Source organism: Numenius arquata, chromosome 3, assembly GCF_964106895.1.
Source record: "Numenius arquata chromosome 3, bNumArq3.hap1.1, whole genome shotgun sequence".
Lineage (NCBI taxonomy): Eukaryota > Metazoa > Chordata > Aves > Charadriiformes > Scolopacidae > Numenius > Numenius arquata.
The window spans coordinates 39,639,610-39,662,987 of record NC_133578.1 but is presented as its reverse complement, the minus strand read 5'-3'; the positions used below and the strand labels follow the sequence as shown (position 1 = coordinate 39,662,987).

At 43.0% G+C, this 23,378-nt stretch overlaps 1 protein-coding gene across 6 annotated transcripts in view; it reads left to right on the top strand.

Annotated features, from left to right (window-relative positions):
• Window positions 1-23,378, top strand: part of IKZF2 (IKAROS family zinc finger 2) — a 108,309-nt gene that overhangs the window by 37,479 nt on the left and 47,452 nt on the right. For 4 of the 6 annotated variants that reach the window (XM_074146051.1, XM_074146053.1, XM_074146055.1 and 1 more), the window contains one exon: window positions 23,035-23,301. In XM_074146051.1, coding sequence (XP_074002152.1) covers window positions 23,035-23,301 — 267 coding nt within the window. The remainder of the gene's footprint in view (window positions 1-23,034; window positions 23,302-23,378) is intronic. The other 2 variants (XM_074146056.1, XM_074146054.1) reach the window with 1 other exon arrangement.

The window sequence follows — 23,378 nt, the reverse complement described above, 5'->3', positions numbered from 1 at the left end:
TGAATCCTACCTGACTGTGGACTTCTCAAACCATCCTATCCTCTGTTAGTGATAGTTTTCCTTTCATTGTTTCACAGTGACTTAACGGTAGGTTCTCACCATATGATGCTTTGCATGAATGCTTGTAACCTCGTTGCTAAGTTGTAGTATATGAAAGCTTTCATAGGTGAGTGTGTCTCTCCATGTCTTTTCATTCCTGCTGTTTCCCTGTAGTTGTTTCTCCCATGGGAATATGGGAAAGAAAAGGGTCTGGTTTTTACCACTGTAGAGCAAAAGAGTAGATCTTGGGCATTATTAAAACCAGCATCATTGGAAGGACTTTGACAAGTAGAAGACAAGCGTGTGTTATCTTTCCCTCTTCCCAGTTTGAGTTTTTATTTCTTTTACCAAGATGCAATAAACTAATTAAAATAAGTACAAGATTTTCTTCTGGCATAAGTTAATCCATGATCTATAAAATGGAATTTGGTATAAGAAATCCCAGTAACGCAAAAGACTGATTAAAAATTTGTCCAATCTAGACAGGGCTTATAACATTGTAAGAACTTGACTTCAACTTCACATGGAAAACATGGATATGAAGGCATGGGTAAGGATTTTTGAAGGGACAACACAGGCAAGAAAGTAGAACGGAGGTGGTGGTGGGCAATCTGAATGTGCCTTCTGAAGTTGGGATGGCATAGCAACACGGTCCAGCTTTGCTTGATATCTCGTGAGGATGACTTACTCTGAAGATGATTTAAGACTATTGTCTTAGTAATAAGTGGTTTCAGCTGAAATAGCTGGTAAAGATTTTCCATCTTCTGTGGAAAAATCTGTGAAGTTCTGCACTGAATAGTCCTGTCCACGTGGAGTTCATTTAGAGGAACTTCAGCCTTGTAGAAGCTAGATAGCTAGTCCAAACTAGTAATTTCATCGTATTCTATAGGCTTCTCCAGAAATCATCATCTCACAGAACAGGTGGGGTGAAATTATTTGCCCTCTGGAGATGCTTATTTATTTGGATTGACTTCACAGGGAACCTAGACAGTGCTAGCTGGGACTTGGCTAACTAGCTGTTAGATGTGTAAAACTAGGTGGCATAAATTTACCCTCACAGCAGTAAATGGTGAGATGGTAGTTAAACTCACCATGGGGAAGGACAAAGACAGATGGGAATGCATGCACAAAACCATCCTGGAATTTGAGTATGGCGAGGACATCTCTCATGTTGGTTACTTTAAATACAGTGGTTGTTTTGATATAGTATATGCCCATAACAGTAATGATCTTTGTAGCATCATCTAGGGTGCTGTCTGCTACTGGAACTCATATGCACTATAACAAGGAGGAGTTTGCTTAAATACACACACAACCAGATGATTATGTCTGAGATTAAACTGGGGATAAAAATGACAGACTTCTCCATTTACTCAAATAACAGAGACGTAGCAACTGGTGTACAAGCTTGATGATACTTTTTGTTCCTTCTGGTATTACTGTGGTACCCAGAATCCTTACAGAGGAGCAAAGTCCTGAGAAATATTTACTGAACTTGTATATATGTTGTATATACGTTCCATATAAATATGGAACACTTTGAATTTTCTCTGCTTACTTTGCTGAGATGGCAAACCAACCCCACTAAAACCCTAACACTCCTTATGCAACACTTCCCTCAGGCTTATTCCTCCACCATTTCCCATTGCCCATCTCCATTCAGGTTATTTCATAGAATGACAGAATGGGTTGGTTTGGAAGGGACCTTTAAAGGTCATCTAGTCCAAGCCCCCTGCAGTAAGCAGGGACATCTTTGACTAGATCACGTTGCTCAGAGCCTCATCAAACCTGGCCTTGAATGTCTCCAGGGTCGGGGCCTCTACCACCTCTCTGGGCAACCTGTTCCAGTGTCTCACCACCCTCGTTGTAAAGAACTTCTTCCTAATGACTAATCTAAACCTACCCTGCTCCAGTTTAAGACCATTGTCCCTCGTCCTATTGCTATGTGCCCTTGCAAACAGTCCCTCCTGAGCTTTCTTGTAGGCCCCCTTCAGGTATGGGAAGGCTGCTATAAGGTCTTCCCGGAGCCTTCTCTTCTCCAGGCTGAGTCTGTGGACTTTTTGTGATTTTTTAAGGAGTCGGGGAAAGGGTCATAGAATGATTTGGGTTGGAAGGGACCTTAAAGATCATCGAGTTCCAATCCCCTTGCCATGGGCAGGGACACCTCCCACTAGACCAGGTTGCTCAAAGCCCCATCCAGCCTGGCCTTGAACTTCTGGGGAAGGGGCGTCCACAACTTTTCTGGGTCCCAGTCTGGAAAGGGCTTAAACTTATGGTCAGAAATAAGTCAAGGGTCTGTCTTGTTCTTATGTGGCCCCTGAGTAGGAGGTGTGCCAGTTTCTCTCTCCTCAAGGAATTGACCAACTGGCATCACACCCAGCTGCCTTCGGTTACCTGTCTCAGATAAAGCAGATATTAATTTACAGCTGAATTGAATCAGAATGGCTTAGGGCTTCATCTACAGCAAGGCTTACCTGTCTACCTCTAGGTTTGTAGCTATTCAGCACAGCCACTTTGCAAAGGGCTGGTTTTACCAAAGAAGCCTTTGTGGATTAAGATGCAATTTAGCATTTGTAAGGTTGTCACAAGTAATAGTAGAGCCTGACAAACAGCATAGTCAATAAAATAATGCAGTCCCTCTATGTACTGCAGTTCTCTGCTCTAGATGAGGTGCAGAGTCCAATCTTGGAGTTATTAGGTCTGAAGCTTCTCTTGTTCACTAACCTGTAAATTCAGAAAAATAGTTCTGTGGAAGGCAGCAGGACGCAGGCAGCATATAAGACCTGCTGCTGCAGAGTCTGGGCCAGCGAGTGTTAGTCCTGAGTATGAATGGTATAGAGAGATATTTTTATATTTATTTTTTTTTAGCTCATAATAGTGTCCTGTTTTCTGCTGCTGAAAGATACTGGACTTTTTTTTTTAAGTGGAGTTACTGCTGAAAACATGAGAAGTTTGAATAAATAATGAAATACGAGGCAAGTCTGTTATCTTCAGTGCATTCCTCACTATCTCTGTTGCATCTCCAGATACGTAGTTTTGCAGACTGACTAGATCTTTCCCTTCTCTCTGTCCCCTTATCCATCAAACCGTGTCCAGATTGCTACAATTCTGAGGTTTTCTGTTGTTGCTTGGTTTGGTTTTGTTTGGTTTTGTTGTTTGTTTTTTTTTAATTGGGACAAGTCCATATTCTCTGTAACAAATACCCTGATGCCCAGCCAACACAAGTATAGAGCTGGCTGCTAGTTACTTATCATTTGTTGTAAACTATTATTCATGAAGCTCTCTCACTAGATCCACAGTTCCTTAAGAGAGCAACTGGATGCTAATCCAGCGAGCAGAAAGGGTGCAGAGAAGCTGCTGCAGCCTTTGACCAGCAGCAAGCAGTCTTGATAGCATCTGTTGTGCAAGGATAAGGATTGGAAATGGCAAGGCCAGTTTTGGAACAACTGTATCCTTGTTTCTCTACCCTTGAGGACGAGGGGGACAAGTGCCTACATGTGTTGGATTTTGTTAGCTGGATCCAGTTGCTGTGTTGAGTTAATGAAGGTCATGTTAGTCTGTGGAATGCTGGGAAAGCAGGAGAAGCCGAAACCGAGCTGGCCCATCCCCAGGCAAACTGGTTTTAACCAGGAAAAAGTCAGAGAATGCGAAGAAACTTCTTGTACATCACCTCAGGCGGTTATGTATTCTGTTTCCTAGTTACATTTTTTTTTTTTCCTGGTATCAATTCCAAAACAAACAAATGGAGAGAGAGAGAGAGGAGGGAAAAAAAAAAGCATTCCTTAAAATAACCCTTTAACATCTTGGGCCAAATTCTCTGCTCAGGCCTGAAGATACAGTCTGTCTGTGCTGACATATGTGTAGAGAGCACCCCAGATATACCCTGCAATAATTGTAAAATGAGACTGATCTCTTTTTATTCATTCAGAAGTAGAATCGTAGGACTGTGGCATGTATTAGGCACTACGCTAAATAACAGGATAGATAAATGGGCACTGCAGGTACACACCTCCTGACTTTCTGCTGTTGCACCTTTTTCTTACGCTGGGTAAAATAGAGCATCGGGCAGGAAGGGACCCTGGCATCATTTAGGATTTGTAGGCACAGCTCTGATGGAAGGGATAGTCGTAAGTCTGTTCAAACAGTAACTTGGGTATGTAGATGTAGTAGTTCAGTACAAGTGTTTCCTGTTGGGCTTACTGGGAGAAAATGACACAGCCAAATGCAGTGCTTGAGTTAGCTGACCTACCTTGTGAATGCTGAAACCTCAGGCCTCCAGTACTGCCTGCAAATTTTAACTTCACTGGGGCATTTGCAGTGCACGGTCGTCATACTGCAATGCTTGAATAAACCTTCTTTTTTGTATGTGGGTGATCACATCCACTTTCCCCTCCTACTGCGTGTTATTCTAGTCTTTCAACTAACTTTTGACCAAAAATTTAGGGAGTTTATCATTCCCCACTTTGGAACTGACCATTTGATCTGCTTGACAGCCGAAGTAAAAGACATTTCTCAACTTCCCTGCACCACTGCCCTGTATGTCATCCTGTTTCAAGCTCCTCTATACAGCTCTTAAAGTGCTATATAAGGTTCTGAAAAGTATCACGTTGCTTGGCTCGGCGCTTAAGGCAATAGGGCACACAGCCTCTTTGGCGTGCTCCAGCAGCCGGTGGAAACAAGGGTAAGCCAGCTCGTGTACATCTTAGCTTTGGCAAGGATGATCAGAGCCATAGCTCAGCAAGAAATCAGCATTCCCTCTGCAAGTGAAAGGTCAGGAATGCAGAAAGCTCACTGCCTTTTTAAGAAGGTTGAAAGTTTGCCGTCCCTTTTTAACAAAAAGAGGGCAAATAGGAGGATAACAATCCCATTTTCTGGTTTGTGTTTGGCTGAGAATGTGTCATCTAATCTATTTATGGGATGGTCACGTGTAACATTTCAAAAGGTTGCTAACCTCTGGGTCAAATCCGTTCCATTCAGTCCTGCCATTTGCTCAACTCGCCAGTGGCCGATGATGTTTGGTGTCCAGCTGACATTCATGTTTTTTCCTGCACCTAAATTCTCCATCCAGCAGGCAAAGATGTGGTAGAAACAAAAAGCCATTAAAGCTTGTGGTTTAATTTTCCATTAAAACCTCTAAGGTGGACGGTATTCTGAGGAGTTCAGGAAGCTGTGATATTTTTCAAGCAAAACCATCTAAACCCAACCTAAGAAGAGAGTATAGCTTCACCAGCAGAAGCACATGTGTGTACATATATGTATGTGTACCTTTTCTATCCAAAAGCTCAGGCACAAATGTGCTGTTATCAGTCTTGCTGCAAGAGTGGGTGGAAAACTATTTAGAGAAGCTTTTTTCCCACTGGAAGCCTTTGGTGTCTAGAAATCAAAGCTTTCTGCAGATGTGTGCAAGTCTTGATGAGATCTAAATTGAGAAGATTTCTAAAATCCAGATGGAATTTCTGATGAAAACAGAGGTGTGATCAACACCCTTCCCAGCTTAGAAGACAGAGGCTGTAGCAGTGCCGTGGAGAGCCTGGGCTTGGTCAACCTGAGCAAGTAGTTGAAGTGTCGCTGTAGACCTCAAAGGGGTAGGATTCTTCCCTCTGCTTGAGTCGGAGTCTGCCTTGTCTTTGTGACTTTCTCAATGGTAGCCTTGACATGTTCTGTATAATGCAACCCCTCTTTAAAACCAGCACTTGTCATGCACTGTGTTTACAGAGGGAGAGAATAATATGTATTAAATGTTAGATAGGATTTTGTTTGCGTCTCTTCAAGTAGATACTATTTTAGCAGATGTAGTTACTTTTTCTTTCCAAATTGCTATTAATGACCTATTTTTGCCTTAAATTAACAGCCAGATTCTGGTTTTTTTTTAAATCAATTTATTCTGTTTGCAATGTAAGAAAAACTTACTGTAGAGATACAAATTAATTTTCCTTCTTAGCATAGTATCCAGCCATGCTTTTCTTTTAGCATTGGAAATAATGAGTCATGGAATCAACAGCACGTGATGTGGTCTTTGTGAAAGACATCTCAACTGGCATGGGGTCATGTTATAAGACATTAGCGTTAGAAATTTCTTCCCACTCGCTTGAACAATTTCTCTTTTGTGCAAACATATGCAAAGCCCTGCGTGCCTTTCTTTTTCTTGCAGCCTGTGTTAAACTTCAGTTGTCACTTGAATTTACATTCCAAGTTTTTTCTGCATCAATTTCATTGAACCCGACAGTAGAGAACTTAAAGGATGTACAGAGATATTTTTTCTGAAGGGCTCATAAGAGGCAGGCTGCTACTACTAGCTTGAGCCAAAATATATGGAGTGAAAATTGTGCAAGTTTCTTTGCAAGCAGATGTATCTTGTCCCTGGTAGAGAAGGCACTGGCTTTACAAATGCTGGGATTCCCGTAAGCAGTGTATGTCACTTACGCTGAATTAGGATTTGTTTCTGCTTCCATTGACTTCAGCACATGAACATTAATCTCCAACATTAATCAATTTATTGTCGCTGAACCCCCCTAAGATAAAGAATTACAACCTCTATTCTGTGGATGAACTGAGTTGCAAAGAGATTTAGATTCCTGTTTAAATGTGTGTTCGGGCACCTAAGGATGCAACTAGATGCCAAGTAAGATTTATGAAAGTGCCTTAACTGATTTTGAGTGGAAGTTTAGGGCCCAAAGAAGTGAGGGGCTTTTATAAATTCAGCCAGGCACCGGAGTATCTATAGCAGCCTTGTGCTGACTTCCGTGGTCTCACCTGCGTTTGGGAGCAGAGCTAAAACTGAACCAAGACTTGCACCTCGTGGCAGGCAGAAAGTGCATGCAAGAGATAGAAAGCTGGGTCCTTGAGGAGCTTGCAGTTTGCATTTGGGGACAGCACTACTCACACAGGCATATACAGCCACTATTCCCCTTTTCTGTATGTTCCCAGCCTTGAACTTCTGTCAGTAAGCCCTTTCCCATCTCAGGTTATTTTTCAGCTGGATAAATTCCAGACACAGCAGGGGGTATGGCTCCAGGACCTATGGATGTGTAGCGACTGTGGAGTTCCTAGATGCCTGTCATGGCTGGGCAACCAGGAACACAGTGAAGGCTTCCGAATTGAGCATCTGTGCCAAAGAAAGGGATAGGAGGCACAGCTGGTTTGTTCTTTCAAATATTGCATAGCTATGCCGTCATAGAGTTAAGCACATATAAAGGTTTCAAATGTTTGGGGGGGTTATTTTTATTATTTTTTTTTAGTTAGTTTTAAACAATGCCTGTTCCAGAAATTCCTTGATTTAAATGAGTTCAGTGCTTCCCTAGTTCCTGATGCAGAAGACTAGCTCAAGACTGGTTTGCATCCTTACAGCCTGCTGGGAACGAGCTTGCTGTGGAAATCGCTAGGTGGAAATGACAAGTAATAAATTTGTTGAAAAAGGCAGCTTGTGAGCAGGACCAGAATGAAATTTGAGTCAAGTTAGATGAAAATGTAGGGGGAGAAAACACTTCAGCAACATTGAAATGCCTTTTAATGTTTGAAAGTAGAAAACATTTCCATTTTTGTTTCAAAATGATGTATTTCAGCTCAAAGGGGCCAGCACTTGAAAGGGGAAGGTTATACAACTTCAGAAATGTTTTATTTTCTTTTTGCTCAAATAAACGTCTCGAGTCAACTCAAATTATTTTCATAGTAAATGAAATTACTCTGTTTGTTTGACCCATATGATTATTTCTTTCTTTTTGTCTTTAGTAGTCACTGCAAAAACTCTATTTGCCTTATGTCTCCCACCAGAACTGAAAGTTGGAGACTGGAATATTCCACCTCCATGTGTGCGGGGTGCAGCTGCCTAAAATAAATCTCCAAGCTTTAAGCATCTCAGGCTCTGCCTCATAGAAGATGCTTTATTCTTACCCTAGAGTGAGAATCCCCTGTTGATAATATCTTTAAGGAAGCCAACGATCCCAAAGCCCAGGTCAGAAACTTGACAATAGAGTAGTAATGAGGGATTGCTTATATGAATAAGTCACTTTCTGCAAAGCCTGTTTAGCATATATGCACGAATAATGGTGGTTTTAAATGTTCAGGAACATTAAAGGAAATCAATGGATCCACTATGCACATGAATGCAGATAAATGAAGCATCACATGTGATATATAAAATTATATGTCCTACCTGGGAGCATGCATACTGCCTTCCTGAACCCTTCGGATCAAATTTGGCACCAGGGTAGTTGAATCTGACACAGTTCTGATCGTAACCTTTGCAACTAGAATTGTGCGGGTACATACAGTTGATAAGAATGTGACAAGAGAAAATTGAATGTAAAGTCTGCTAGACAGCCAATAAATTTGGTTTATAGCTTTATCTTTTCCTTGCTTGGCAATTATTTCAGCAGGTGCTGAACTACTTTCCGCTTGCTGTGAGCGAGGGTACTCAAATGACCTACTGTAAATTCTTGATATTTCTTGTACTTACGAGAATACATAATCATCCAAGGAACTTGTATAGTTAGTGTGGATTAAGACAATTTTTTAAATACTGCTTTTTTAAAAAAGATCAAAATTGGTCGTAGCTAGTGGTAGTTTAGTATTAGTACTATATAACTGAAATGTGTTCATATTGTCACCAAACCCCTGCTATCTATTTTTAAAATAGTGGGGTGGAGTTGTTGCTCAGGTCCTTCTACATTATTTGTTGTAATTCAGCAGACTGTTAATGACAGCATGTCGTTATTAGGTTATAGCCCTCCTAGGTTATGATTTTTAGAACCGTAAAGCAAGAGTTGCAGGGTTTCAGAGGTTGATTACAGAGATAAGTTTATTGTTATTTCTTACACTTAAATCTGCCAAGTAAGTTAAAACAGCCAAGTAGGAGATCTGGAATAGAAATGATGTGCAGTCAAACACTGAAAAATCTCTATTACTTCTATACAGGAGAGCTATTAAACTACTGATCATTGTATATTTAGTATTCTGCATGTTACCTGAAAAGCTACTACAGGCAGTAGTTTGAGCAGGCCATTACCATTTCTAACTTCATGCTACAGCGTTCTCGCTTGTCTGCACAGTTGACCCGATCCTGTATGTCATCAGGGAGGAGATGTTTAACTTGTGACACTACTAATCCTTTCCTGAAGGCTTTTCGTTCTTCCTGCACGTTGTCCTTTCATTGCTTTTGTGAGCTGGAACATGCTTGCTCAGCCCAATGATGAATTCATGTAATTACCTATGTACGTACCGAAGTCCTGTTGACTTTAACGTTAAAGATCAGTGATTGCTTAAGTATTGCACTGAATCAGGACCCCCAGGCGTTTTCACATGCACAAGCTAACTTGGAAATTGGTGCACCTTATTGTAGTTCTCCACTGATGGGAACAAACAGCAGGCTTGGGACACTCCCAGAGCCTGGCTGTCACTGCAAGCTCCTGGCTGTGCCCAGGGACAGCTGGGACCACAGCAGATCATCTCCCCGCAGGTAAACCTGCAGACCACAGTGTGCCTGTGTGCCTTTGTGTTAACATAAGTGGGATATGTGGAAACAAATCACGACGTTAGACAAAGTTCAGAGTGTATTGGGTTAATCCAGTTCTAGAAAGCTGCAGTAGTCTGTGTGCAGGTATGAGTTACACAAAAACACATCTCTGTGCCGGGTATCTGCATCCCGGTATAGTTCTCTGTGTGTGTGTGTGTGTGTGTACCTCTGCAGAAACCCTGTTTGCAGGAGCTCGTGGTGCAAAGTCCTTTCTTTTTTCAGCTAAGTTTTCACACATGGATATGGATGATTTTCTTTGTGCCTCTTGAAAATGTGCTTGTCTCCACATTTTTATTTTGATGATCTAAAGACACCTAATTCATTGTGGTAGTGCTGTGTTTTACAGAGAACGCTGAACTGCTGTCAAGCCCAAAGAGTTTAGGTTGGTCTTTGTGTACATAGGCATCAAGCCTTCAGAGAATATGATTGTCCTCAGCTGGAATGACTGACAGTCCCAGGAACCACATCTGAATTACAAAACAATGTGGATCTCCAGTTCATATGTAGTCATAACCCAGTAGACACCGTATATATTCCCTGTAGAGGCTCATTTGTGATCCTTTCTAATACAGTTTGCGCTCAGAATAGCAGTCCTTTGACAAGAGGGGAGATGTTGCTGTTAGAGCAGTTCAGTCTGGGCTTCTGCCAGAGCTCTGTGGCATTGCTTTCCCAGGTTGATGATGAAGGAGTGGACTTCTGCTTTCTCCATCCCTCCAGAAGCCATCCGTGCTGCTTCCTCAGTGCTTTGATATTCTGCCAGCTGAGGGAGGGAAGAGCCATTTATAAATATTTCTGGTAATACAGTAAGTACTCTTACATGTTTTGCTCACTCATTTTCCGTATCCAGAAATCTATCCGACCAGAATCGGTTCACTCTCTTTTATTAGCAGAAATAGATCCACGACAATTAAAATTGATTTAAAAAAGAAAAAGGAAAAAAGAGAAGCAGCAGCAGCAAGCACAACATCATATTGACTGACTGTGTGTATATTCACACTGGCTTCCAATCCATGGATAATTACCCCTCAGAGATTGTGTGCTATGTACAGTACAGTGATGGAATTATGCACTTTGAAGAGCTTTAGTGAAGCTCTTAGGATGCCAAATTATTTCCTTTTTTTTTTTTTCCCCTTCTTTTTTTCATTGCAGTGAGTAATGATTTTTAAATGCATATGACCCATCCTTAAAAACGAAGTAAGGCATGTCAGTGATATTTTGCCTCTCTGGGTCTCACTTTTCTTGAACTGACACAATTGAAGAAGTGTACCCATGAGATAAAATTTGGGGCATGGTTAGAGGATCTTGGGATTGCCGGCCTTTGTTAGTGAGGAGAAAGGCAAGTGGAACTCGGATGTTACTCATTCTGTTTGGCAGCAGGTAACTCAATGGGGATTACTGAGAGGAAAGGGGGCTTGAAAGAGACTTGAAGGTACAAATCTGTATAAAAGCAGGCTTCGTTAGTTTGGACTGTCATGAATCACCTTACTTGAACTCTAAGAACCAGTGGTGGTGGCTTCTCCGACCTCTTTGTCAGAGTCAGTTGAACTGCTTTGATTTGCAGTTTCACATAAAAAATTTAAAATATTGCCCACAAATTTCAGCCTAAATTGTTTTTGGCAAAATGATAAGCAAGTGAAAAACAGGGCCTTATCGTAGGAAGTGTCAAGCAATCTTAATTTTAGGCAGAGATACCAGCTCCTCCTAGAGGAAAAAAGCCAGTACGTAAATAGCACCCAGCAGATCCTTCACCCAAGGAGACAAAAGGTTGACATGCAGAAGTTGCTGCTAATGCCAAATTTAAGCTTTCCAATGGGAATGTGTTGTGTATGTGAGGGTTCAATTTGTCTACAAGATGTGACTTGATGTGCAGGCAGGAGTGTTTCTTGATACTCTGTGATATTTTGGAGGTATTAACAGCTCTCCAGATCTGTTGGAGCTCTTTGGAGAGTATCTCCAAAGGTACTATCCAGGGATTTGAAAAAGGAGGTACATTTTAAAACAGAGCAGTTGGGAATGAAGTTGCAGGACTGCTGTACACCTCTGTGGCAGGCACTTGTTCTTTGACCATCCCTGTGGCTCCGTTTATGGATTTTCATCTTCTGTTGATGTCTTTAATTGAATGTTTAGTAGTGGTGGGTGGTGCTGCATCCTTTTCTACCAGCCTCGACCAGTGGGCTGTTGTGTTGAAGGGCGGGCTCCTAAAGACAACTTGTTGCCCAAAAAGAGACTCTTGAAGTGGGACAGGCTGTAGCAGCCACAAGGTCCCTGCAGCTGCCCTGCTCCTGCTCAAGGATGCACGAAGGTGGGCCTGGGAGTGTTTCCAGGGTAGGCTTGCATGTACAAGGCATACAAGCCAGTCTACTTCTCTTCCCATCCCACCTTCCTTGTGGCCCTGTGCCCCAGGAGGAGCAATGTCCCTGCTCTCCCTGTGTAACCTGGGCTGCGGAAGCCAGAACAAGGCAAACAAGGACCTTCCTTGATGCTGCCCAGCCTCAGCCCCTTAATAAAACAAAGGACACACACTGCTTTCCAGCTAACCGAAGACAAACAAATGCAATAGTTCTGCCGTCCATCAGAGGGGCTGCGTGCATGGCTGTATGTGGTGGTTGAGCGTGCAGTTTCCAAGGAGTTACTGAGTTTATGGGGCGAGTTCAGGAGAGCGCTGTATTTATCTGCTAAAGAAGTATCTATCAGATGCTTCAGTCTATGAATCTGTTATGTCTCCATCTTCTTGACTCTTCTGGAATAATACTGAGTGGTGTTCAAAGCCACTTGCAGTGTCTTTCAGCCCATTCAGTCATGGTGCATCGTATGACCTCCTCAGCAGTCTGAAATGTTTCAGCTTGGGGTTCGGTCCTGCAATCCCCAGCCCTTTCTTGTTTGAGCAGTCGATGGGGGTGCCTGCTCAGTGCACTCGGGTCCTGTGGTGAAAAAGTGATGGGTGCTTTTGGGGTTTAAGTGGTTGATATAAGAAAATGTGGTTGTTTCCCCCCCCCCCCCATATTTTAATCTAACTTGAGGAAACATTCCTTACTTGTTAGATATGTAAATTTTTACGTACCTAATTATGTGTTTTACTTGCTAACTCCCTCCAGCCCCTTTCTTCCACGATCCCACCACCCTCTTTCTTTCTCATTCCCTTAAATATGTCTAGATGATGAATAGCAAATCTCATAGAATTCTTCAGGAATATTTACTGTAGGGTTTTGCTTTTGTTTGCTTTTCTGGTGACTTGGAGATGGCATGGTGAGAAAAGAAACATGTGAGCTAAACCTGTTGGTTTGAACATTGTGTCAGAAAATATCCATAAATTGCAAGTTACTACACAGATGTATAGATTTAATGAGACTGTGTAATGCCATTTATTTATGCTAAAGAATCTGACACATACGGTACTGAAAAAAGTTAATACTCTAAGAGTTATTTTATATTTTTCCATTGCCATCTGTCACTGCCTACATAATAATGATACAGGTGAAAGCCTAGCGTTGCTTTAAAAAAAAAAATAATCAGAATGAATAGTCATTTAAATATCTTGCTGCTTTAATAGCTGGTGTGTTTTAAATTGTGGGAAGGAGGCAACAGAGATACCCTCCCCCCGTTTTTAGTATGTTAGATTTTGGGTTTAAACAGATTTAGTTTCTTGAAGTGACTCCTGAAAGTAGAAAATGATTATAAACTGTTCTGTCTTTTAAATCTGGAAAAGCTAAGGGACTAAACCAGATTCTGCTATCCTTATAACATACCGTCAGTGTCTGGTTTTCAGAGTGGCCCTTTGATGTGCATCGTTAGATGTAGGTGAATTTTTTTGCTCTAAGTCCTGCCTTAATGTGCTGAATCCAGTACTGCTGGGATCTCGGAACTGTGAGCACATCTCTCTAGATCCCAGATCCCCAAATCCTGGTCCCCATCGGCCATCTGAAATTGGTAAAGGAAAAAAATAAATAAATGTAAGGGAAATACACTTTTTCAGCTGTCTCAAGTAAAAATACATGTCTCAAAGCAGCACCGTGCTGACAGAACTCGGCATTTTCAAAGACACTGGATTTTAAGAGCTTTTCTTCAACTTTATGCAGTCATACTGTGGTTAGGCAAAACTGCTTTTCCTTTTTTCTTTTCATCACACTGGAGTCCAATGCAGCAGTGACTGTGAAGTGCGTGGTGATAAGTCCCTATGCTCAGATGTTTGTAGTGGTCCAGGGCTGCAAATGGTCCTGTACCTGGGGATCTGCCCATTGCTTTGCATCAGCCACCTGCCTCCAAGGGTGCAGACAAGGCTTTGACTCAAATAAACAAAACAGGTTTTATTATTAATCTCCTTTTACAATGTCCTGACAAAGACAGAAAATATTTTTGTGGCAGGTGTTTATCCTATAGTTTTCCATGGGTTGATGAGTCAGGGGAGGTGCCTCCCTTTAGAGGAGGAGGACGTGGCTAGGTCAGGTTGTGTTAAGATGATTTAGAGTTTATATAATTAAAAATAAATACATCTTTTCCTGAAAGCTGTGAATGATCCAAAGGTGTAACTCTGTAATGAAAGCCTTTCACTTATTTAAAATAATGTCTAATGTCTCTAATGGTAAAATTGCCAGAAAATGAAGCAAAGTACCTGGTCTGGACCCAGAGAAGTCATTCCATTGGCTTCAACAACTTTATTGGGTGTATTTTCAAATATAGTGCAGATCCCTAATGGAAAGTTCCTTATAAATGGAATAATCATTACTGTTATAATTATTACTCTTTGCGTACATTGGAAAGCATTTTAGGAAGTCATGCACTTTTTAAGAAGCAGAGATGACAATGAGTGAGCAATGAGGTTTCGGTCACTTTAAATGGATGTTATAAATCACTTTATTTTTGTTTATAAGAGATGATCCATATATAGCTGTAGTTTGTCAGCATTTTCCATTGCAAACTTCTAGTTTTGGGTGCCATATAGAGCTCTCAGCAGCCTCTTAGAAAATCCCCGTAGAGGTGAATGTTGTGTCATTGCTCAATGCGTCTGTTTCATCTGCTCCCTTATTAGAATTTGAACTGGTTTTAAAAATAAAAAGGTGTTAATGGTTCAATGTTTTGAGAGACAGAGTGTTTCGTTACAGGTCTGAGCCTGATTTTATTTTTCCTCCTCTCTACTTTCCAGCGTGCATCAGAAATAACTATTGAAGTGAAAAAGAGCTGTGGTAGGAGAGGAGACTGACAGTATTTAATGTACGTGTTGCAGACAGTAAGAGACTTGCTTTAGATTGGAAAGGGACAGGGCTGTGCAAGACCACCCACATCACTGAACCCTGCCTCCTGCAGTTCACGGTAGCTGTGAAATAAAAGTTTACAATGAAAAGGGGCCCTGGAGAACACCTGCTATGCAGCACAGCCCCCCCAACATCACCTGCCTGTCTGTAACAAGCGTAATGTCATTAAGACAAAGGCAGAAAATCTTAGTGATTAAGGTATGTGGCAGGAGAGAGCAGGGGAGCACAAGGGCTGACCAGATGTTGCATAAAGGTAGAAAGTTTGCTTGATTATATTTGCCCAGAAAAGCATGTTTCATGCAACAGAAAAAGGAGAGGTAAAAGAAAAGCTCTGCTCCCTCTCACCCCATCAAAACAGCTCAAAAAGCAGCAGAACAAATAAAGAGGTATCCAACAACTGCTCCTAATTTGACATTAGGGAAAAATCCATGAGTCCAAGCCTAATAACTGGCTTAGCTTGAGCATCAGTAGAGGGGTCAGCAGCTAGGAGCTGAGTACTACTGACTTCCACTCATTTTTAGCGGCGACCAGGTTCTGACATTGCAAATGGATAGGGGACGTGGGGGTGAGGAAGCTCTTCCTTGCACCTACAGGGAATCAGCAGAAACTTTTGTTAAGCACAATAGTTGTTGCACCATATTACTTTGTAAGTATGGACAAAAAGGAGGGGGAGGATGGGTCATCAAGAGTACTTTTCCTACCCTGGGATATGAATACATGACTCTCACTTGTGTAAGTACAAGTTGCATGGATGCATTATGCATTTGTGGGTGAAATTTGGCCTGAGGTCCTTCTGAAAAGGAATCTTGCGACACTGAGCAATCATATATATTCAATTAGGAGTTCTTACTCTTGCCAGATGGAGGTATGCAGCGTGGGTAACTTGTGGTGAGCAAACAATCATGCCTAAAGGCTGGGCATCTGGGGCAAATTTTGGTCTAGATACTGCCATCCTTACTTATACCAAGGCACTCCTGGCTCAGCGTCTCAGCCTTTGGACTTCAGCAGGGTTCTCACTGAATGCAGCTCAGAAATTGCTGAAAACATCAGAGTTTGGTCCTGTGATAAAAAAGAAATTTCAGGTCTAAATGCTGTACTTGCTGGGATGCTGTGCGCTTAAATCGGAGCCCTTCCAACTGTAACTGTGGTCTTTTCAGTTTAATATTTGTATAAGCTTGTATAGCAATTTGAGCATAAAAGTTGTTCCACAGGTTTCACTGCTGCAGTCTTCATTCCTTGTGTCTGGCTGTGGACAGCTGGGTTGGGAGAAGCCGCCTGCTGACTTAAAACCATTGCTTCTGAAAGTATGCAGTGACATCCAGGGTGCTGCTCCACATCAGCCAAAGCTGGTCCTTGTGAGGGCACAGTACGCCTTGTCAGGGGCCTGATCCACCTGAAAACGGTTGATTTTTCTCAGGAAGGTTAGTTTTCAACCAGATTGGTTTACCACCCCATTCCATGAGCACTGGTGCCGGTATAAAAGATGGAAGGGGTGGGGAACGAGAGGATGGCAACCATGGTTTGTGTCAGCTAAAACCTGACTGAAGCTTGGCTTAGCTATGCAACCACATCCTAATATAAACTGAACTTGGGTGTAACAGACCTGTTAGTCTATACTTACTGCACACGCCACCTCCAGAAGATATGAAGTAAGTATTCTGTTGCATGTAGTGAGAGTTTAAATTGACTTCAGAGGGAGCAGGCTTAAACTGAGATTCTTCAATGTGAAAACTAAAAATTTCTAAGTATGCCTAAATAAGCTGATCATTTCTCACTGAATTTCTGGCGTATTAACTACCTCCGTGTGGGCTTGAAGAATCCCGTTTGTAGCATGCAGACAAGGACTCGGCACAAAGCTTCTAAATCTTTCCTTTTCCTCCTCCCTTTTATTAGTTATGAAATATTTGATTTCATTTAACTGTTACGAATGCACGTGACCCAGCTGAGGTCACCATGACAACATGGTGTCACCATCTAAGATTCGCACTTGCTCAGCGGCCAAAAGCTAAATCTTTGGCAGCTTGCGATAAACAAATTTGACACCCAGCATCGGGGATGTCCATGTGTAATGTAGGAGGCCCTGCTTAGGCTTTTGCCGCTTGACTCGAGAAAGGCGTTGGGTAATTCCCCTTTCTTTGCAGGTGACATTCACCCTCATTTGTTCCATCCAGTTACAGCTTCACTTCTCTCTAAGCCTCCAGAAAGCCTCAATCTACTGTGAAAGCAGAACTGGCTCCCTTGAAATACACCTTTTTAACCCCCAACTGAAACATTTTCCATTACAGTGTTGTTAAGGCAGCCTTGCCCACAGGTGTCATTTAAGAGACATCTTCATGATCTTCAAGATCACGGTTTTCAACCTCGAAGCAGCAGATACGCTGCCAGTGCCTTGAGCAGACCTGACTCTCCTTATTCTTCAGCATCACACCTACGCAGCTTTGGAGCGATACCTGCTTTGCACCAGCACAGCACGAGGAGAAGGGGAGGCCTGTTCGTTTCTCAGGAACCTAAATATAATTTCCAGCTAATTTGCTTTTTAATGTTAACTTGTTTGCCAAGTACTTTGTGGCTATGAGGCAACAACAGAGCAGATTCCTTGCCTGGGTCTGCCGCTGCTCTGCTGGCATTCTCATCCTTTTTTTTGCCTGCCTTTTTAAAAAAGGAAGATTTGTCGGTGCTCCCTTGTTTACACATTTAATAGTTCACAATTAAGCCAAAATGGACTTGGAAAGCCTGGTTAATTAAGAGCCAAATTCTACCAGCAACAAGAAACTCAAAGATGAAGCTTTCTTTTCACTAAGACCCCTTTGGACTATTCCAGGAGGAAAGTTATGTTTAAACATGCATTAAAGTCTCACTACACTTCTGGAGTGGTGTAAACACCCTTTTTAAGGACCCTTTTTGCTACCAGAGTGCTCTTAGACTGAACAAGAGTTAAGGGCTCATTGTTTCCAGCTTTTGGCATTCCTTACCTTGAGTTTTCAAAATCTGTCAAGATGGAAGAGTTCTACCTCCCCCATCCTTAATTTTCATTTTACAAAACACTTACTGGTTTGCCATTCCAGCTCTGAAAATTAACTGTGTTACACTCACCATTACTGAGTGCTTTTAATAGTATAGAAACGGGGCATTTAATAGCATAGAAACACTCCACATCTGAGTCTTGTGATGTGTAAGAACTAGGTACCCAGGTTCAAAACATGCGAGAAGCTGGGTCATTTTCTATTTGTCTTTAGCTGCCAATTAGCAATGTCATTAATCCACTGCCTAGGAGAAGTTCATGATTAAAATAGAGGGTGCCACTGACCATTGACAAGACGATATGCAGAAGGTCATGCTGTAGCTGCCTGTCACTGTGCTGTGGTAGTTAGAGCTTGGCCTAATTTTCCAGAGGGAAGTAACAATTTCTTAATTTCTTTGTGTTCTGGGGTAAAGACAGACACATTATCCAGGCTTTCAATATCGCGTTATATTGTGTTCTGGACAGGGAATCTGCTGCAGACCCCAGGAGAGCTAATGCACCACCTGCCCCCTGGTATCAGAGGAGTTTGGTTAGAGAACGCGTTGTGTCTGTGTTGGCTGCAAATGTCCTTTGCTGTGTTCGCCCACAGAGCCACCCCAAGGCTCTTTGGGGGTGGCAGATTTGAATTTTGCCTCCTCAAGGATGAGTGTCTGAAGCTGGGCCAAAGCTTTGTTTCCTGCTGAGGAGAGAAGAGGGATGGGGGAAGAGGCGCGGGAGGGCTCGAGGGGTCAGGCTGGCTTTTTCTGCTCCTCCGGGGGCAGCAGGAAGAGGCTGGTGGTGCATGGCTGCTGCCAGGAAAGGCTAACCTCTAGCTGGAGACCACAAACCCTTGGTGACAGTGGCCAGCCGGGTTTCCAAGGCCGCAGATAAAATAGGCAACAACCTAGGACAGCAGACAGTGGAGGAGACAGAGGGGCACAGTCCTGCTGCTTGCTCTCTGGTATGTTGGACAGATGGATTTTTGTTCTCTGGTGGCAATTGCACTTGCTTGCTTGAGAAAAAGATGACCGGTGCTTTAATTTACACTCCCCCTGGGGACCAAATCTCTCAGCAAGACCGGAGAGGTTTTTTTTCCCCCAGATCTCACTTTTGAGGGAAACAAATTTCTATGACAGAAGATGAAATACTGGGAATGTTTTTCTTAGGTGGATCGTCCAACTTCTGGTTTGTAGCTACACTAATTTGTGGGTGAAGGAAATATTCTGGTGCTGAAAACTTGCCAAAATGCTGTTTAACAGAGAATTGCAGTTTAATTAGCACTTATGAGACATTAACAATAATTGTATTCAATTTGACCACTCAGGATAAAGTATGATTCAGGATCAGCTGGTTGGTGCTCTGGAGAGGGGAAAAAAAAAAAAAAAAGAAACCTTGCTGTGTGGTCTGCTGAATATCTGCCATTAGCTTTGTGTTCATAGGTAGAAGCTTTTGCGGCTGCTTGTCTCTTTTTCCCACAAAGGTGTTGTGCTGGACTGGGAAAAAGTGGAAGGAACTTGTATTAACTGGAGGGAAATGGTTTGACTTCACATTCATGCTTTTGCAGTGAGCTGGATTACAGTTTATTCCTGCTATCTCTTCTGCTGTGATTTTTAGGAAAAGTGCCAAAAACTTTAAGTTTTTCCATTTACTTATTTATGCTTTGCTTTGCCAGGGAATGAGAAAGCCTGCCACTTTTAGCAAGCGTGTGAACGAGAAAGGCGAGGGAACCCAGAGTGAAATTTGACGTGTATGTGTACGATGCAGGACAGCCATGAACATCCCTTGAATATTTCTTTTTTCTTTGCAGCAGAGTTCGTTTATGCTGCTTGAGTTTGTGGCTGTAGGTGAAAACAAAGACAGTGCCACAAAATGATTGTAGTTTCAAAGGCTGGCTGAGAACAGAGAAAACAAACTGTATGCAATTTAAGTGCCTGTTTGTATGCAGGCTACCACACAAGCCTAATATATACACCGGTATGATGTAAGGCAACGGAGATGACCTGATTAGCAAAGCCCTCGCAACGAGCTGAGGAGATCCCTGCTGCACCAGTGCTCTCCTCCTTGGAGACCTGTGACTAGTCCCAGCTGAAGGAAAGCTTCCTGCAGCAACAAGAGCTAGCGGAGGGTTTCTGGGAACTGCAACAACGGTGCTCTGTGTGCGTGAAGGTGAGGGAAGTAAGAAGAGTAAACAGCCTGCATAACTGCGGAATAGCTGAGATTGTGTGAAAGATGCAACGTGAATTAACTTGGGCTTTGTGAGCTCCATTAGTGGGAGTTTGGGAGCCCTGTGTGTTTTGGAAGGTTGCATTTCAGCAAACAGCTCGCTCTGTTTTTGTTGTGCTGTTTATCCTGTTGGATGAAAGCCATCATTCAGCAGAAAGAAATGCTTGGGCAAGATAGCAAGTAAGTGATCTTCCAATTTGTAAGCTCTTGCAGCCTTACTTTTGTATGTGTTGAGCCGGCAGAGGTCCACTGACTTGAATGGGAACTCGTGGTGCTCAGCACTTATGGCAGTCAAATGATTATTATTCCATGTCAGAGAAATAGCAACAAAAATTTATATATGTAAGAAGACACCTAAGATACAAGGCTTTCTCTCTCTCTTGTTAGTATGTATACGCCATTAGTATAAGATTTTTTGGGTTATTTTCTGCATTACTGTGCGTGGAGAGCATGCAGGCTTGTGGCAGCAACCTGGGGCTTTAGGTGAGGAGCTCAGGGCACTAATTCTGGCTCTACCCTAGCTACTTGTGTGGCCAAGTGTATTAAATCCTGCTCCTGAAGACAGCAAACCATTTATTCAGGCTTCATTCTTAGACTTGCTGAATACCCCAAAAGGCTGCTATTATTAAAGGGAACTGCCATTCCTTAGCTCTGAAAGTGGGCTGTCCATAAATCACCAACATGTGCTTTCCACGGGGAGGTGGGACTAGGACCTCGGCTTTCTCCCTGCCAGCCCATGGAGCTGGCAGAGCTCCCACTCTTCCTCCCTTCTGCTCAGCCTGTCCACTGAGGGTGCATCCTCCTGGTCACAATGGCTGTGCCACCCACCGTACCTTGGGCTCCGCGTGAGTGTAGGATGGCTTCCCATTGCTTCTCTTGTTGCCTTGGTGGGGCAGGCCCTCTTGCACTTGCAATGCAAACAGCCTCCTGTTGACCTGTTTCTGCCTTTCTTCCTCCCCTTGTTGAGGTGGTGGTGGGCTCACAGAAGAAGCTATTGAGAAAAATCTATCTTGTCCTTGGGAGATGATTTGCAATTACATAAAGTTTACGGCATCTTTTTCACGACCAGCAAGAGGTCGCTTTCATCCACATATTTCCCTGTGCGTGCTGTTGGTACCGGGGTTGGCACTGTGGAGCAGAGAGCCATCCCCAGGGGACTGTGCTCTTCCACCACACTGGGTGTAGGTGGGGATGGCCATCCTGCACCCAGGACAGCACAGCCACGCACTGCCCACAGGCAATCAGCTGGGGCCAGGTCACAGTCAAGCTGTTGTTGTTTTGGGTTGTTTTGGTTTTTTTTTAACAATAAATGCATCTCTGTAGCAATAAAAATATTAATTCCCTTCTGTAAATGCAGAGCTCAAATATTTCGTAGTTACAGACCATTTCGATGATGGTGCCGGTACTGATACTAGTCTGCTGTGATCTGATCTGGATGGGCTTTGCCATAATAATACTTTCATTCCTTAGCTCCCATTAGTGCCTTGATGAATAGTGGAAGATGTGTTTCGACAACTTTATGACTAAAAAGCAACATTTTACCGTTGTTCCATCTCTGATACCTTTGCCCTGTTTATTATGCTTTGCCTAGGAGTAAGAGCAGTGATTTAGAGTTGCAACACCAACATCAGTCTCTGAACCTTGTGTTTTCTTTAATCGTAAATTCTGGGGAAGGAGGAGAAAGGAGAATGAAGGAGGAAGTCTAAGGAGTAGGGTTTGTTCCTCTACCATTTCCAGGTTCTTCTGTTTCAAAGTGATGCCTCACAGCGATCAGACACGTTTACTCCTAACTCTCTCATTGGATTCCTGGACAGAGTCCCCTTGGGCGGCTGCTCTGGAGCACACCTCGCTGGGGTTCAGAGACACCAGCCAGGCCCAGGGCACACAGTTGCACTCCAGGTCCTCTGCTGTCACCAACACTCATGCTAATGGCCTTAGTACAGAGGTCAAAGACTGCTTAGATATGAAGGCTGAATCACCTCCTTTTTAAAACCCTCAGCAGGATCAAGGCTTAGGGAAGCAGACACGTGGGCTTGCCTTCTGGCTGACTGTGGATGGAGAGTGTGACTCTGGGACAGGCCTTTTAGCAGTTTCAATCAACCATTGAGGCACTGAAATGGGGGTGTCTGGTGATTAAAACACCCCTGCACCAACACCCCTATGTGAAAAAGCTCGATTCATTCATTTTCTTTAAAGATTTGTTGATCCCACAAGCTCTTGCCAGTTAGAGGTTTGTCCTGTGACCCGAGCATCACGGCAATCGGCTGTGAGCCCATCAGTCTAACCGCGCAAATGTGAACTATCTTCAACTGCACTTATTTAACTTGCAAATATAAATGAGCCAGCAGTGTAGGTCTGGCTTCAGACCTGTTTGCCTTGGCGGTGTCCCATTTACATGAATCAGGAGATGGTAGCAAAAAAGCACTGGAGGCTCATCAAGAGATTGGTCTCCTGTCCACCAGGAAACCTGCCCATGCAGGCAGGGTGATTTGGAGCTTGCCCACTAGGTCCCTGCATTTTGAAAAATCCTGCCTGCAAAGGGTACTTGTTTCCGTGAGCTGTGGCAGTGCAGTGTCCTATCTTTGGACACCCTATGTCTTGGTGCACTAGTCAGGAGAGACCTGGAGGAAGCAGCTTTGTCTGTGTCCTTTGCTCTTGTGACTTGAGCTCCTTGAAAGAAAGGGGGCTCCTGTGTTTCAAGCTGAGAAGCAGGAGGTCAGTTCTTACGCCTGCTGCATCTCTGCAACTTTTGGTAGGTCTCTGGATCACGCCGTGCCTTAGTTTCTAAGCTGTAAAATAGGAATAGAAATTAGGAATTTAAAAAAAAAAAAAAAAGCCATGAAGAAATATGTAGTTATAACTTGTGCTGTCACCGCCATGAAGCCCTCTTCTTGGTTTGAGCCTCGTGGCTGTGCTTAAGTATTGATAATAGTAGAAATTTATCATGATATCAGCAAATGGGAACTTAGGAATACGCACTTTTAATTATTTTTTATTTATTTTTATTTCAGCAAATTCAGTAAAGCTAGAAATGCAAAGTGATGAGGAATGTGACAGGAAGCCCCTGGGTCAGGAAGATGAGATCAGGGCTCATGATGAAGGAAGCAGCCTGGAAGAGCCCCTCACTGAGAGTAACGAGATGGCGGATAACAGAAAGATCCAGGAGCTATCGAGCGAGGGAGGAATCCGGCTTCCGAATGGTAAACTGAAATGTGACGTCTGTGGCATGGTTTGCATTGGGCCCAATGTGCTAATGGTACATAAAAGGAGCCACACTGGTAAGCAGCTGAAAGAAAATCTGATGACTGCCCGTGGCGTCTGATGTTGATATTACCTGACAACTCTTCTCTCTTCC